This window comes from Cervus canadensis, chromosome 21 (assembly GCF_019320065.1).
Source record: "Cervus canadensis isolate Bull #8, Minnesota chromosome 21, ASM1932006v1, whole genome shotgun sequence".
Taxonomy (NCBI): Eukaryota; Metazoa; Chordata; class Mammalia; order Artiodactyla; family Cervidae; genus Cervus; species Cervus canadensis.
The window spans coordinates 41,286,027-41,301,758 of record NC_057406.1 but is presented as its reverse complement, the minus strand read 5'-3'; the positions used below and the strand labels follow the sequence as shown (position 1 = coordinate 41,301,758).

The window sequence follows — 15,732 nt, the reverse complement described above, 5'->3', positions numbered from 1 at the left end:
TAGTAGAGTTGGGGGCCTCAGACAGATTATTTCAGTTTAAAGAAGATACCCATGTCCTTTTGTGACGTAAACAAATCCTTTGAAATAAAGGCATGACCTAATTTTCCATGTTAGAAAATATGAATTTTTATGCTGGATTTGTTTAAAGCAGTATGTACCTGTGTGTATAATATGTTTTTGTTGATTTCTTATTTCTGTTTTTGGAGAAGGGCATGGCTGAGTTATATGTTCAGTAGTTATATTATTATGTGTTTTATCCTCTGAGTGAACAGAAAATAATGACTTGCCTTAAAGAGATATGTTTCCATCCTGATTAATATTTTTTAATTCCAGCCAGTTCAAAATATCTTTAAAATCTTAGATCACAGCTGCTAATTCATTAGTCCCCTATACTGATCTCAAACTCATGAAGGCCTAGGCAAATTAATGTGCATTATTTGTTGTTTAAGATTGGCCTTTTAACCAGAGAAACTATCTATTGAGCCATCCTGCAGTTTGAATATAAAGAGTCACAACTTTTCTTGCCAGGAAGAGAGTCTGTGGTTTAAAGATCTAATTTTATTTTATTCCCTGTTACCAACTACCTTGTAGTTATTTTGGGAACCAGTAAATCAGTCTCAATTCATTCATCTGAAAACAGAAGGAGAACTTCCTTATAAGGATTTATGTCAGCAAATAAAAAACTTACAGAGTATTTGGAGTTGTCCAGGTAAAGGTGCTAGAGGAAAGAGAATGATTGTTTTGGTTCTCATAAAAAACTGATGATAATTCCTCCAGGGTTTTGATAAATGACAATTTCAGAAGAGCCACAATGCAGTCAAATAGTAGAGATCAATAGTAGAGATCAGTGGAAAGGATGAACCCAGAGTTCAAACCTGATATTAAGTCTCTTTGCAATTTAAAGCAAGCAATTTAAGTTTGCTTTGAGCAAACGCCCTCTTCCAGCAACACAAGAGAAGACTCTATACATGGACATCACCAGATGGTCAATAGCAAAATCAGATTGATTATATTCTTTGCAGCCAAAGATGGAGAAGCTCTATACAGTCAGCCAAACAAGACCAGGAGCTGACTGTGGCTCAGATCATGAACTCCTTATTGCAAAATTCAGACTTAAATTAACAAATGTAGGGAAAACCACTAGACCATTCAGGTATGACCTAAATCAAATCCCTTATGATTATAAAGTGGAAGTGGCAAATAGATTCAAGGGATTAGATCTGATAGAGTGCCTGAAGAACTATGGATGGAGGTTCGTAACATTGTACAAGAGGCAGTGATGAAGACCATCCCCAAGAAAAAGAAATGCAAAAAGGCAAAATGGTTGTCTGAGGAGGCCTTACAAATAGCTGTGAAAAGAAGGGAAGCAAAAAGCAAAGGAGAAAAGGAAAGTTATACCCATTTGAATGCAGAGTTCCAAAGAATAGCAAGGAGAGAGAAGAAGCCTTCCTCAGTGATCAATGCAAAGAAATAGAGGAAAATAATAGAATGGAAAAGACTAGAGATCTCTTCAAGAAAATTTGAGGGAACATTTCATACAAAGATGGGCAGAATAAAAGACAGAAGTGGTATGGACCTAACAGAAGCAGAAGATAGTAAGAAGAGGTGGCAAGAATACACAGAAGAACTATACAAAAAAGATCTTCATGACCCAGGTAACCACGATGGTGTGGTCACTCACCTAGAGCCAGACATCCTGGAATGTGAAGTCAAGTGGGCCCTAGGAAGCATCACTACGAACAAAGCTAGTGGAGGTGATGGAATTCCAGTTGAGCTATTTCAAATCCTAAAAGGTGATGCTGTGAAAGTACTGCATTCAATATGCCAGCAAATTTGGAAAAGTCAGCAGTGGCCACAGGACTGGAAAAGGTCATTTTTCATTCCAATCCCAAAGAAAGGCAATGCCAAAGAATGTACAAACTATGGCACAATTGCACTCATCTCACACACTAGCCAAATAATGCTCAAAATTCTCCAAGTCAGGCTTCAACAGTACATGAACCATGAAATTCCAGATGTTCAAGCTGGTTTTAGAAAAGGCAGAGGAACCAGAGATCAAATTGCCTACATCTCCTGGATCATCGAAAAACCAAGAGTTCCAGAAAAGCATCTACTTCTGCTCTATTGACTATGCCAAAGCCTTTGACTGTGTGGACCACAACAGACTGCGGGAAATTCTTCAAGAGATGGGAATACCAGACCACCTGGCCTGCCTCTTGAGAAATCTGTATACAGGTCAAGAAGCAACAGCTAGAACTGGACATGGAACAATAGACTGGTTCCAAATTGGGAAAGGAGTACATCAAGGCTGTATATTGTCACCCTGCTTATTTAACTTACATGCAGAGTATAACATGCAAAATGCTGGACTGGATGAAGCATAAGCTGGAATCAAATTGCTGGGAGAAATATCAATAACCTCAGATATGCAGATGACACCACCCTTATGGCAGAAAGCAAAGAAGAACTAAAGAGCTTCTTTTTGAAGGTGAAAGAGGAGAGTGAAAAAGTTGGCTTAAAACTCAACATTCAGAAAACTAAAATCATGGCATCTGGTCCCATCACTTCATGTCAAATAGATGGGGAAACAATGGAAACAGTGACAGACTTTATCTTTGGGGGCTCCAAAATGACTGCAAATGGTGGGTCACGGCAGCCGTGAAATTAAAAGACGCTTGCTCCTTGGAAGAAAAGTTATGACCAACCTAGACAGCATATTAAAAAGCAGAAACATTACTTTGCCAACAAATGTCCGTCTAGTCAAAGCTATGGTTTTTCCAGTAGTCATGTACGGATGTTGGACAATAAAGAAAGCTGAGCACCAAAGAATTGATGCTTTTGAACTGTGATGTGGGGACTCGAGAATCCCTTTGACTGCAAGGAGATTAAACCAGTCAATCCTAAAGGAAATCAGTCCTGAATATTCATTGGAAGGACTGATGCTGAAGCTGAAGTTCCCATACTTTGGCCACCTGATGTGAAGAACTGACTCATTGGAAAAGAACCTGATGCCGGGAAAGATTGAAGGTGGGGGGAGAAGGGGACCACAAAAGATGAGATGGTTGGATGGCATCACTGACTCGATGGACATGAGTTTGAGTAGGCTCCTGGAGTTGGTGATGAACAGGGAAGCCTGGCATGCTGCAGTCCATGGGGTGGCAAAGAGTCAGACGACTGAGCAACTGAACTGAGTTTAAGTTTCCCTCTTTTAAAGGGATAAGATAATAGCTAACTCTGCATCACAAAATATAAAATAAAATAATTTGAGTTCCTTAAAAGTAATCTTGCAGTTTAAGGTGTTAATCCATGTTGCTTTAAAAAGCCTTACCACCCACAGCAACAATGTTGAGTTAAGATTGTAAGTCAAACATTTAGCCTCCCTTCCCACATGGGTGGGACTCTTCCTTGCAGCATTACCTCCCTGGTAGTGAGGGGTGGGGTAGGGGCGAGAGAAGGAGCAGTGAGACCTGAGTTGGGGACTACAGACAGCCTGAGCAGGGACCTCGGGCAGACACTGAGAGCTGAGTACTTAAGCCTCTCACAGCTTTTGATATGGGGTTGTACAGAAGATTCCTTTCAGTGTCCAGGTTCTAGGCTTCTTCTGACACTGAAGTTAAAAATTAAGAGGCTGACTGACCTTGTGCTAACCCTTGAGAAGAAATCAAGCCCCTGGAAACAGCTGTCTGCCTTTGCTCAACTCCCCTGATCTTTAGGGTGATAGTTACAAGCCATAGCTGTCTTCCCCAGGACCCCTTGAGGCCTGAAACATGTTTACTAGCCAGATTATTTGGCTCCAGGAAATAAAACACATGTACAAAAATAATCTGGGATGGATTCTTACTTTTTTAGCTTTTTGACAACAACACTCTCCATTCCACCTCTCCCTCAAAATAACTTATGAATATATTGTTAGTTAGACTATAACAATTTTTTGGGAAAGTATGTTGGTATGTTCCAGTTGTATTGGAAAGGGTCTACCTGTGTGATTTTATTACCAACATCTTTCACGAGTCTCTGAAGCCTAGAAGAGTTAATTGAGTATTTTATTTTTCCTCTAATTTCTAAAAGAATGCTATGTGACAGTAATTTTGGTTAACATTCAGTTCAGTTCAGTCGCTCAGTCGTGTCCGACTCTTTGCGACCCCATGAATTGCAGCACACCAGGCCTCCCTGTCCATCACCAACTCCCGGAGTTTACTCAAACCCATGTCCATGGTTAACATTGGGAAATTAGAAATTACCTAGGTTTTAGAGATATTTGATTATTTTGATTAGTTTTTTGGCTTTTTTTATTTTTGTTTTTTGTAAAGCAGTGGGAGATTACAAAACAACTGATTAAAAAACTGGAAGCTTTTTAAGACATTTGAAGCTCAAAGAGGAGTATTTTAAGATGTGCCTCCATTAGTCTGACACAACTTAGCAACTAAACAACAACAAACTTACTTGAGAGTCCCTGTAGTCCCCACCAACCTGAGCATGAAGGGCTCGTCTCCTGTGCAGCATTTGCAGGAACAGGCTACCTGTTACACCCCAAACTAAACCAGCCACCAGTTCTTTTTTGGTGTGGAAGTGGATTCCCTCTCCTGCCTAACTCTCACATTGCCTAATGCCCCAGGCCCAGAGTTGGCATTTTTCAAACTGACTCATGTTTTGTCTGACCACATTGACCCATTATATTTGTTGCCTCACCTACATTCTCTCAGGAACCTTCAGAGTTCCTGCCTTGGGTATTCCTCTAACTTATAGAAACTAAACTATTATAAGTACAGATCACATAAGCCAGCTGAGTGTTTTCCAAATTCTTCAGCATTGTAATAAATGTTTAGATTTTTGTGAAACTCTCCTCTCTCCTTTCTTCCCTTTCCCCCCAAAAAAAGTTTTAACTTTATTTTTAATTCAGCTTTTATTTTGAAAAACTTGTGGAGGATGTTGCCAGAACTTGTGATCCTCTGCCACATCCAAGTGTCATATTAACCTTGCACTGCATTGCATGCATGCTCAGTTGTGTCTGATTCTGCAACCCCATAGATTCTAGCCTGCCAGGCTCTTCTGTCCATGGAACCTTCTGGCAAGAATACTGGAGTGGGTTGCCATTTCCTATTCCAGGGGATCTTCCCAACCCAGGGGTCGAACCCGCATCTCTTGCATCTCCTGCATTGGCAGGCAGATTCTTTACCATTTCGTCACCTGGGAAGCCCCATGATAGCCTAGCACTGAAAAACACTAATATAAATCTAATACTTGTCATTGACTTTAATTACTTAAATTTAAAATATACTATTGTTATATATTCTTGCCAGGAGGATCCCATGGACAGAGGAGCCTGGCAGGCTACAGTCCATGGGGTCGCAAGAGTCGGTCACAACTTAGCGAGTAAACCACCACCACCACTGATTGGCCCACTTATTTTATTATATGCTTGATTACAGGAAATCTTCACCGAACTAGCAGTGTTCCTGAATATGTCTACAATCTACACTTGGTTGAAAATGATTTTGCTGGTGTGCGTTCCCCTGTTACTAAAACCTATGACTTGCTAAAGGTAGGATACCAAAAAATATAACCATAGTTATTAGAATACCAAGAAAATATTTTTAAACTTCTATGGGTTATTTTTTAATGTGTACCGTTCTCAAGTATTACCGTTTCCTAAATGTGTTATAAGAAGATTGGTTTTGTGTGGACATCATGGAAAACTGGAAACTTTAAACAGTATCAAATCCTGGTGCAAGTAACTAGACAACCAAGTCTTGTTAAAAACAGATTTTACCCAGAAAGGAGCCGACTTCTCCATGTGATTTAGAGAAACCAACATCTTGTGTAATAGTCTTAGGATAATTGATCTTCAACAGAGATAAAACTGATTCATGCCTCATTTTATTTCTCTTTTGTGCAGACAGGCACAGCCCCCACTTATGAAGGTCGCTGGGGAAGAGGAACTTCGCAATACAGCTCCCAGAAGTCGGTGGAGGAAAGGTTCTTCAGGCAGCCTCTAAGGAGACTTGAGATTTCCCCAGACAGCAGCCCTGAGAGGGCTCAGTACGCACACAGCGAGCACCAGTACAGCCAGAGAAGCCAGGCCGGCCACACCTTGCGGCACCAGGAGAGCAGGAGGTCCACGCTTCTCGTGCCACCTCGCTATGCCCGCTCAGAAATTGTAGGTTTCAGTCACTCCGGGGCGGTGGGCAGACAGCGTCACTACGACACCTACAACAGGCGCTACCAGTACGGGTCTGCGAACGAAGCCGTTTTTGACGGCGCCCCGGTCCAGCCGGTAGTGCTCACCTACCCCAGGCCGGGGACCAGCCACAGCCTGGGCAACCTCCTGGAGAAGGAGAACTACGTGACTGCGGGCCTCGCCGCCGGGCAGGCCAGGCCGGCGCCCGTGCCGCCGGGCACGCAGGGCCGGGCAGAGCGCTCGTCCTGGCATCAGAGCTCCTTCCACAGCACCCGCACTCTGAGGGAAGCCACTCTGAGGGAAGCCGAGGCGGGCGGGAGGAGGCCGCACATGACCGTGGGCCAGGTGGCGGCAGGAGGAAGTGGGATCGTGGTCGCCGGCGAGAGAAGCACTTTCACCGAGGCCCAGTCTGGGTGAGTCCCTCCTCAATCTGCAGCGCTGTCAGTGCCAGCACATTCTGTTCCCACAGCCCTTAACTGCGTGAGCTGGCGCTTCTGGGGCTGCAGAGAAAGGCTTCCAGAGATAAGTGATTAAAATAATGACTTCTCAGGCTGCTGCCTAATTGACAGATTAGCCTATTTACCTCAGGGACAAGGGCCAAGCTACCTGCTTGTATGGCAGCTCTGCGGGGAAATGTGGCTTTTAGTCCATCTGTTTCAGTTTAGATGATGGCTAAAGGGAGGCCTGACCCCTTGGTTATGTGAAAATCTGCTTTGAATGAGAGCTAACTCCAAAGTAGATGAAGAAATGAATAACTACATGCATTTTTCTCAATCATTCCTTGAAATAAAGGAAGGAAAAAGGCAAAAATGTTTACTCCCGGTGTTAAAAGTGAACCGCAAATTCTGTTTTGATAACACTACCGAAAAAGGAAGAGCTAATCAGAGGCAACTAATTTCTAAATGTCTCTTTTCCTTTCTTTGATATACCTGATAATTTTATTCAATATTATTTGGCTCTAGTATAAGGGATTTATCAGAGTTTTTGTTTTGTAGTACTGAATAATTAAAATACTTGAAGTGTCAAAGTCATTCCTTTGCCTCTCCTGTTTAAGTTATGGCTTGACTAATCTAGTGTTTGGAACTTTAACTTTTATTCAGGTTTAATGCTGGAGCACAAATTTCGTAAACTGAGGAACTCACTAAGAGAAAAGTTGAGAAATGGATGGATGATTACATTAGTAACTACTAAAATATGTATCATTATGGTAAAACATTAAATATTTGATTTTTTTTAACTTTTGAAGTTGGTTGATGGAAATTATTACCTTTAATCATCCCTTTAAGTGAAATTGTGCAGTATACTTATTGATTAGGTAGGCATCAGTGAGAAAAGATTTTAAGGCTAATCTAATCTTGAAGCAAGAAATATTTTTTATAAAGAGAAATTGAATATGAGACTTAAAACCTTTCTTTAGAAAGTAGATCTTTGTCCATATGGACACACTTATAAAAAGAAAAATGCATGAGGTAATTATTTATGGAGGGAAAAGCTGATCAATTCTTTTAAATTGATAATTCAAGATGTATTAAATGCCTGCTATATTGTAAGATTTGTGCTTGGTCAGTTTTAATGAAGTGATTCTAACAGTAACAGAACTATTGCTTCACCTTCTCCACAACTGGCACTCTTCTCTTCTTCCATCTCTGTCCTCATGCTTCCACCACCTTGTCACTTCCCAGTCTGTCATCCACTCACTGCAGTATGACTTTAGTCCCCAGCATTTCTGAAATAGGCTCCCCACAGATCTACCAAAGACTGCCCTAACGCTACATCTGAAGCAGACACATAATTAGCACTTATATTAGTCTGTGGGCAGCATTTGATAAACTGTCTGTGAAATTCTCTCTTCCCTGGGTTGTCGGGACACCAGCTTCTCCTGATTTCTTCTAGCCATGTCTTAGTCTTCCCTGAGAGGACTTTTTTGCATGCCCAAGGAAGTCATCTTCATCAATCTTTCTGTTTTGGTCTTGGTGCTCTACTAAAGAGGCCCTTCATACTGCACTTACATCCTGTGATTCCCAGTGTTTCATTTTCATCTCTGTCCTCCATCCTCAACTCTAAATTTATGTGTATTTCTAACAACCTCATGGACTCAGTATGTTCAAAATTAAATTTATCAGCTCTTCTCTACCTTTCCTGACCATCTACTCATACTAAAGTCCTGTCATTTATAAACTTGGGAGTCATTCTTGTCTTTTCCCTTGATAGTCACATATCACCATGCTGTTATTTTTAACTCCTTAATGGGTTGTAAATTTTTACCCTCTTTCTGTCTCTATTGCATAGGTCTCTCTGCCTCTGGTCTTGCTCACTCAACCATTCTCTAAAACTGTTAGAATGATCTTCCAAACTCTGATGATTCCTCTCCACAACTGATAATCTTTCCATAATTCCACCAAACTTTTGTGCTTTTTAGCATAGCACACAAGGCCCATGTTTCCACCTCTGCTTACACTCTAGTCTGATCTCTTTCTGCTCTTCTTCACTCTTCATCATCACCATCCCCAAAAACACACCAAACACTCAAAGCACCTTGAACCTCTTGCTTCTCTTGTTGTTCCGTTGCTAAGTTGTGTCCAACTATTTGCAACCCCATGGACTGCAGCATGCCGGGCTTCCCTGCCCTTCACTATCTCCCCGGGTTTGCTCTAACTCATGTCCTTTGAGTCAGTGATGCCATTCTACCATCTCATCCTCTATCAGCCTCCTTCTCCTCCTGCCATCGATCTTTCCCAGCTTCAGCTTCAGCATCAGTCCTTCCAATGAATATTTAGGGTTGATTTCCTTAAGGGTTGACTGGTTTGATCCTCCTTGCTGTCCAAGAGACTCTCAGGAATCTTTTCTAGCACCACAGTTAGAAAGTATCAATTCTTTATGGTCCAACTCTCACATCCATACATGACTACTGGAAAACCATAGCTTTGACTATATGGACCTTTGTCAGCAAACGGATGTCCCTGCTTTTTAATACGCTGTCTAGGTTTTCCCTGGTGGCTCAGACGGTAAAGCATCTGCCTACAATGCTGGAGACCCAGGTTCAATCTCTGGGTTGGGAAGATCTCCTGGAGAAGGAAATGGCAACCCACTCCAGTATGCTTGCCTGGAAAATCCCATGGATGGAGGAGCCTGGCTAGGCTACAGTCCATGGGGTCACAAAGAGTCAGACACAGATGAGTGACTTCACTTTCTTTCTTTCTTTCTTTTTAGGTTTGTCATAGCTTTTCTTCCAGGGAGAAGGCGTGTTTTAATTTCATGGCTGCAGTCATAGTGATTTTGGAGCCCAAAAAATGAAATCTGTCTCTGCTTCCATTTTTTTTCCCTTCTGTTTGCCATGAAGTGATTGGACTAGATGCCACGATCTTAAGTTTTTTGAATGTTGAGTTTTAAGCCAGCTTTTTCACTCTCCTCTTTCATCCTCATCAAGAGTCTCTTTAGTTCCTTTGTGCTTTATGCCATTGGAGTGGTATCATTTGCATTTCTGAGGTTACTGATATTTCTCCCTGCAATCTTCATTCCAGCTTGTGATTCATCCAGCCCAGCATTTCTCATGATGTACTCTGCATATAAGTTAAATAAGCAGGGTTACAATATACAGCCTTGATATATATTCCCAATTTTGAACCAGTCCATTGTTCCATGTCCAGTTCTAACTGTTGCTTCTTGACCTGCATACAGGTTTCTCAGGAGGCAGGTAAGGTGATCTGTTACTCCCATCTCTTGGAGAATTTTCTACCCTGTTGTGATCCACACAAAGGCTTTAACATAGTCAATGAAGTAGAAGTAGATGTTTTTTTGGAACTCTCTTGCTTTTTCTGTGATCCAACAGATGTTGGCGATTTGATCTCTGGTTCCTCTGCCTTTACTAAATCCAGCTTTTATATCTGGTAATTCTCAGTTCATGTATTGTTGAAGCCTAACTTGGAGGATTTTGAGCATTACCTTGCTAGCATGTGAAATCAGCAGAATTGTGTAGTAGTTTGAGCATTTTTTGGCATTGTCCTTCTTTGGGATGAAAAGTATTAATTCACTTATTTTATTTCTTTTTCTCTTTCTGCCTTCTTTTCTTATCTCCTTCCTTTCTTTTCCTCTTCCTTCCTTCTTTTCTTATCTACCTATCTAATCTATTTCTTCCCAGTAGCTATTTTTTGACTGACTAATCATGATTCTAGATTTATCTCAGTTACCACCTTTTCCCTGACCGCTAGGTGCTCCAGATAGCTGCACTGTGTGGCTGTCTCTAATACAGAATAATACATTGTGGTTATTAATTTACCTGTCTGCTCTCCCTCTAATTTTGAGTTATTGTTTTAATAGAGAAGATTTTATTACAATAATTAATCATGTTCCAAGAATAGAAGAAATACTTGGGATCAGGAAATTTAAAATAAAGGGCAAGAAATCTATTCTTAATGATTCCCAAAGTTGCCATCCTAGGGAACAGAAATCATAGAAATGACCACTTCTTGAAAATGTTGCTATGTATGGAAAGGAAAGGGGGTCAGGGATATTTCCTATAATGATAAAGGTGGCATCCATATCTGATTCTCTGCCTCCTTTGATATGTTCCATGGCTCATTTCAGTTCCCCAGCCTGCCCCTGAGAACACATACTCTGCTCCCCTATGCCTTGCAGTGTCTCACATTTCAAGCTCTATCTAGTGCCTATATATGGAATTCGATTTTTTCACAAAGTCCCACATGTGAAGAAGTGTTCTTTCACATTTGTGGAACATTCCTATAGAGTAGGAATAAAACTATACTCTCTAAAACTGTAATCCTACATAATGACAGAAGGTATTAAACAATGGGTCTTTGTTTCTAAAAGAAGAATGTCTGGTCATGTAGCCATTTTCTAATGTAGCTGAAAATCAAAACATTGGAGTAGAAGAGAGATAGTCAACAGCTGCTATAAATAAGACTATTGAAAAAGATTTAAGAAATCACTAAGTAAAACACTGTAATCAGTTTTATGAAAATATGATTTCTGTACACATAAGGGACTGGTGGTTCAGCAAATGAATATTAGGTTGCTCCGCTGTACCCAGCACTGCAGTAAGCACCATAGAGATAAAAATTTAATGGGATATATGAAGGTCTAGAGAGGATCTGTAAAGAAGAAAATAAGACACATCAAGTGCTAGATTGCACTAGTGTCTGTAGGAATTCAGAGAACAAAAGAGTGATGCTTTTGCATTAGTAGAGGGAGACAAAGGTGAGTGACTATGTCTCTGGTATGATCGCCAGTCAAGTTTGTGATGTAGAGCAGCACAGAACAGAAGAGATGTCGTATTAACTTCCCTTCACATCCTCTTAGTTACCTGATTCTTTAATTCTTTGATTATTCAGGTTTCTTTCAACTATATCCTTCTTTCCTTTTTTAACAGCCCAGTTCACAACTTTATTGCTTCACCTAAGACTTTTGTAATGCCCTCAAAACTGTCTCTAGAAACTCATATCCACTGTAAAGTCACCTTTGTAAAGCAATGCTTTCATCACACCTAAAATCTTTGTGAGGTAGGAGGGTTTGCATTTCCTAAGCATCTGACAACACCAGGGAGCTCTTCACTCATCATCTGTTGTTTGCTTGACCTTCAGAGCTGTTCTGATATCTGTGAACCAGCCTGGGGTAGGGCTGTGTTGTTATGGTCAGGAATGTGGTTGCTGAGGGATTGCATACCAAAAAAAAGTACTGTTTTTAATTTTTTCCTGTAATTGCTCATATTCTGACCAATAATACTTTACACTGCTTCCTGTTTACATTTTTATGATGAATGTATTGACATCATATTAACATATTAACTAAAGTGGTTAAAAAGACTCACTATTGGAGAATATATTCAGTGAATAATGGGACCCAGGAACAACTACTCATCCTGATCCTTCCCTCCCCAACCCTTTCTCCCAAGCCACATTTCTATAGGCTTCAAGAAGTGTTTTGTGAGTGAGCAGAAAGGGAAGGAGGAGGGAAGAAAGGGAGGCAGAGAAGAAAGTAGGGAGGAAGAGAGAGAGATTGAAGTGAAACCAAAGAGGAGCCTGTAGGACCTTGCCTGCATACAAAATTCCCTCCATGTCGCCCATTTCTTGTTTGAAGAAAGGCTTTAGTCTCCTAGGCTTTCTCTGAGACCCAAAGAGCAAAAGCTTCAGCAGTTAATGATTAGAACATGAGTCACAGGACTCCTGGTTCATCCTGAGGAATATAGATAACAATCTGACATGTATCTTAGAGTTGTTTTGCAGAAATTAGGACCCCTAATCATAGTGGATGGTGACTGTATGCTTACCTCTAGCACCTTGACCCCATACTGGTTGGAACCAGAAGGCTGAGTGTTGAGATTCTGGAACCATCATTCTGTTACCCCACTAGGAATCAATCAGAAGCATATCCACAAGCTGACCAGGCACCCTGCAACCCTCACCCCTAGTTTTCCTTTTAAATATCCTGTCCTGACAGCTATCCTGTTTTTGAGCATGAGCTGCCCTTTCTCCTTGCTTGGTGTCCTGTAACAAACACTATACTTTCCTTCAGCACAGCCCAGTGTCATTAGATTGGCTTCACTGTGTGTTAGGTGAGCAGACTCCAATTCCACTGGGTAAAGAGAGAATAGAGGAGGAAAGGAATAGCTTTAGCTGGGAATAGGAATACAGAAGGGATGATATTTGAATTGAGTCTTGAAGAATGAGAAGAAATAGATAGAAGGGTGGGTTTCCTAGAAACATCAGAGAGAGTGGCTTGTGAAGGGGCATGCAGCATTGAGAAAAGGATTAAAAGTTGGGTGTGATTGGAGGATGAGTTAGTCCATCAGGGGAGGGAGAGAAGATGGGGTGGAGGATGGCAAGAGATGGAGCCAGACTGAGGTCAGAACATATGCCAAGCTATATGGTTGGACTTTACAGACATTAACAAAACAGAAAACTGATGGCCCTGACAGCGGTGGCAGACGTTCTTGTTAAGGAAGTCTGTTCTGTTTGGGAATTGTTTTTAGTAATAAACTGAAGTAGCATTAGGTCGGCTGGTAGTGAATGAACTTCTTTGTGACTCACGTTCAGAAAAATAAAGGATTAGAGTAACGGAATTATTTGTTGGTTGGGAAATTTTGGTTTGGATGGGAAATTTTGTTGGGAAATTCACACTTTCCTGAGTCATTTATGACTTATGAAATGGATTAGTGGCTAAATCTTTAAAAAAGAAGTATTAAACAGAAGGGTTATTCTTAGCTTATGAATGCTCTGTCATCAGTTTAAACACCTATAGTGGTAGATGGTGAAAGACTTAAAATTTTTTTGACTTTTGATTTCCCTGTAAAGTAATTGGAGTCCATGCCTGTGAAATATTTCCATCTCTTTTTAAAAGGGAGTTTATGTTAAATAAAAGTGATTTAGATTCTAGTTTTAATGGTAATAGCCTACATTTTTACCAATTAAATCGACTCCTGAGGCGTAAAAGTTTAAAATATGAGATCATTATGTAATTCTCAGTATAGATGCCAGAACTGCTTCATTTTTAATACCCTCATACTCATGAGGTAACACTTCCGTGTTTGAACATGTGTTTCAGAAGCAGTGGGAATTAGTTTTTAGTCATGAGGCCCGTTACTGTTATCCTCTCACCTGTGCCACCATTCACACACAAACATGCCCCTCACAACATAAAAATGCTCCCCTCAGTACATAGGTGCACGTATTGGTGGGTTAGCCTGATATAAGAGAGAATTTCTTCACCACGCTTGCTAGCAGATGCTGGAAAATACCCTCCCATAATGTCTAAGAAGCCTCTGTTAACTGAAATGAATCAGTTGTAATCCTATTTGACACCATAGAGAATCCTAGGTTACTTTTAAGGCATGTCTTTAGCGCAGTCCTAAGGTGTTCCATCCTCAGTATGGTTTCTCTGGGTGATACTTTGTCGTTGTTGTTGTTCAGTCACGAAGTCATGTCGGACTCTTTGTGGCCCCATGGACTGCAGTATGCCAGGCTTCCTTGTTCTTCAGTATCTCCTGGAGTTTGCTCAAATTCATGTCCGTTGAATCAGTGATGCTGTCCTAACTATCTCATTCTCTGCCCTCCTCTTCTCCTTTTGCCTTCAATCTTTCCCAGCATCAGGGTCTTTTCTAATGAGTTGGCTTTTCCCATCAGGTAGTCAAAGTATTAGAGCTTCAGCTTTAGCATCAGTCCTTCCAATGAATATTCAAGTTTGATTTTCTTTGGAATGGACTGGTTTGATCTTCTTGCAGTCCAGGGGACTCTCAAGAGTCTTATCCAGCACCACAGTTCAAAAGCATCAATTCTTTGGCACTCAGCCTTCTTTATGGTCCAACTCTCACATCCATACATGACTGCTGGAAAAACCATAACTTTGACTGTATGGACCTTTGTAGGCAAAGTAATGTCTCTGCTTTTTTAATATGCTGTCTAGGTTTGTCATAGCTTTCCTTCCAAGGAGCAGCCGTCTTTAAAATAAGTAAATAAAATTTAAAAAATAAAAAAGGAAGTACAAATATACCTTGGTAATAGGCTGCCTAAACTTTGTCACCCTCCAGGCAGAAGTAAAAGGGGAAGGGGAATTAATGCCACTTTTATGAGGCATTTGGGAGTTATTGTTTTATTCATAGCAATTTTATTTATTCTCTATAAATTACCTTCTCAGTATCAAACTATATCAGATTTCATCAATACTGTGTGCATTTGCAATTAGTAGAGGACAAGGTATGTTACTTAGACTGTAGCTGAATGTCATTACAATGGTAACAGAATGTTTATTAAATTGTATTTAAAAGGGGCTTTTTATTAATATTATTGCATTTAATCATTACCTTTTCTGTTGGATTCTGTCATAACTTATTTTAACCAAACACACTCAGTTTTCCTGGCTTATACTGTTTATATACTACTATATTCATTAAGTAGTGGCACTTTTAGAATGCTTCTTTTAAAACTTATTCTCAGGTGTAATGACAGATTTTGAGCAGCTGTGAGAAAAATCTAATAATTTTTGAGGGTAGGTATTTAACTTTCAGGTGTGAGATTACCAAGGTAGGAATAATTTTTAATTTCTGTGACCAAATTTCTTCTAATTTCATGTCAGATACATTTATATTTCATGTGAGACATATATGTATCTTAAATAGAGGGAAGTTCCTTCTCAATTCAGTGGTGTCCTCAGAGGCTAGTCTGACCAGAAGTGGAGTGTTTCTGCTGCTGGCTTCCTATACCTTCTGACCTCAGAAGCTAATTTTTCCTTTGCCTGAACAGGAGCCAAGGCTCAGATGTTCTAGGTGCTTCCCAATATTAGCCAGGTTATCCCCTGGTGGATCAAGTTGACAGGCAGGAGGGAGCAGGTTTGGAATCTTGCTGAATCTGTGATTGTTTGTCTAGGAATGTAGACATGGAGATGACTCTGGAGCGAGCAGTGAGCATGCTTGAGGCAGACCACACGCCACCGTCCAAGATTCCTATTGCAGCTACTTTCATACAGCATGAATGCTTCCAGAAATCTGAAGCACGGAAAAGGGTGAGTATATCATCTCAAGTCTGGTGCAAAACAAGCATACTTTC

At 40.6% G+C, this 15,732-nt stretch overlaps 1 protein-coding gene across 1 annotated transcript in view; it reads left to right on the top strand.

Moving 5' to 3' along the window:
* The window catches only part of PKP2 (plakophilin 2), an 85,096-nt gene that overhangs the window by 9,730 nt on the left and 59,634 nt on the right, over positions 1-15,732 (top strand). Inside the window, exons 2-4 of the mRNA XM_043441123.1 lie at positions 5,430-5,542; positions 5,897-6,591; positions 15,553-15,688. Of these exons, the coding sequence (XP_043297058.1) occupies positions 5,430-5,542; positions 5,897-6,591; positions 15,553-15,688 (944 nt within the window). The remainder of the gene's footprint in view (positions 1-5,429; positions 5,543-5,896; positions 6,592-15,552; positions 15,689-15,732) is intronic.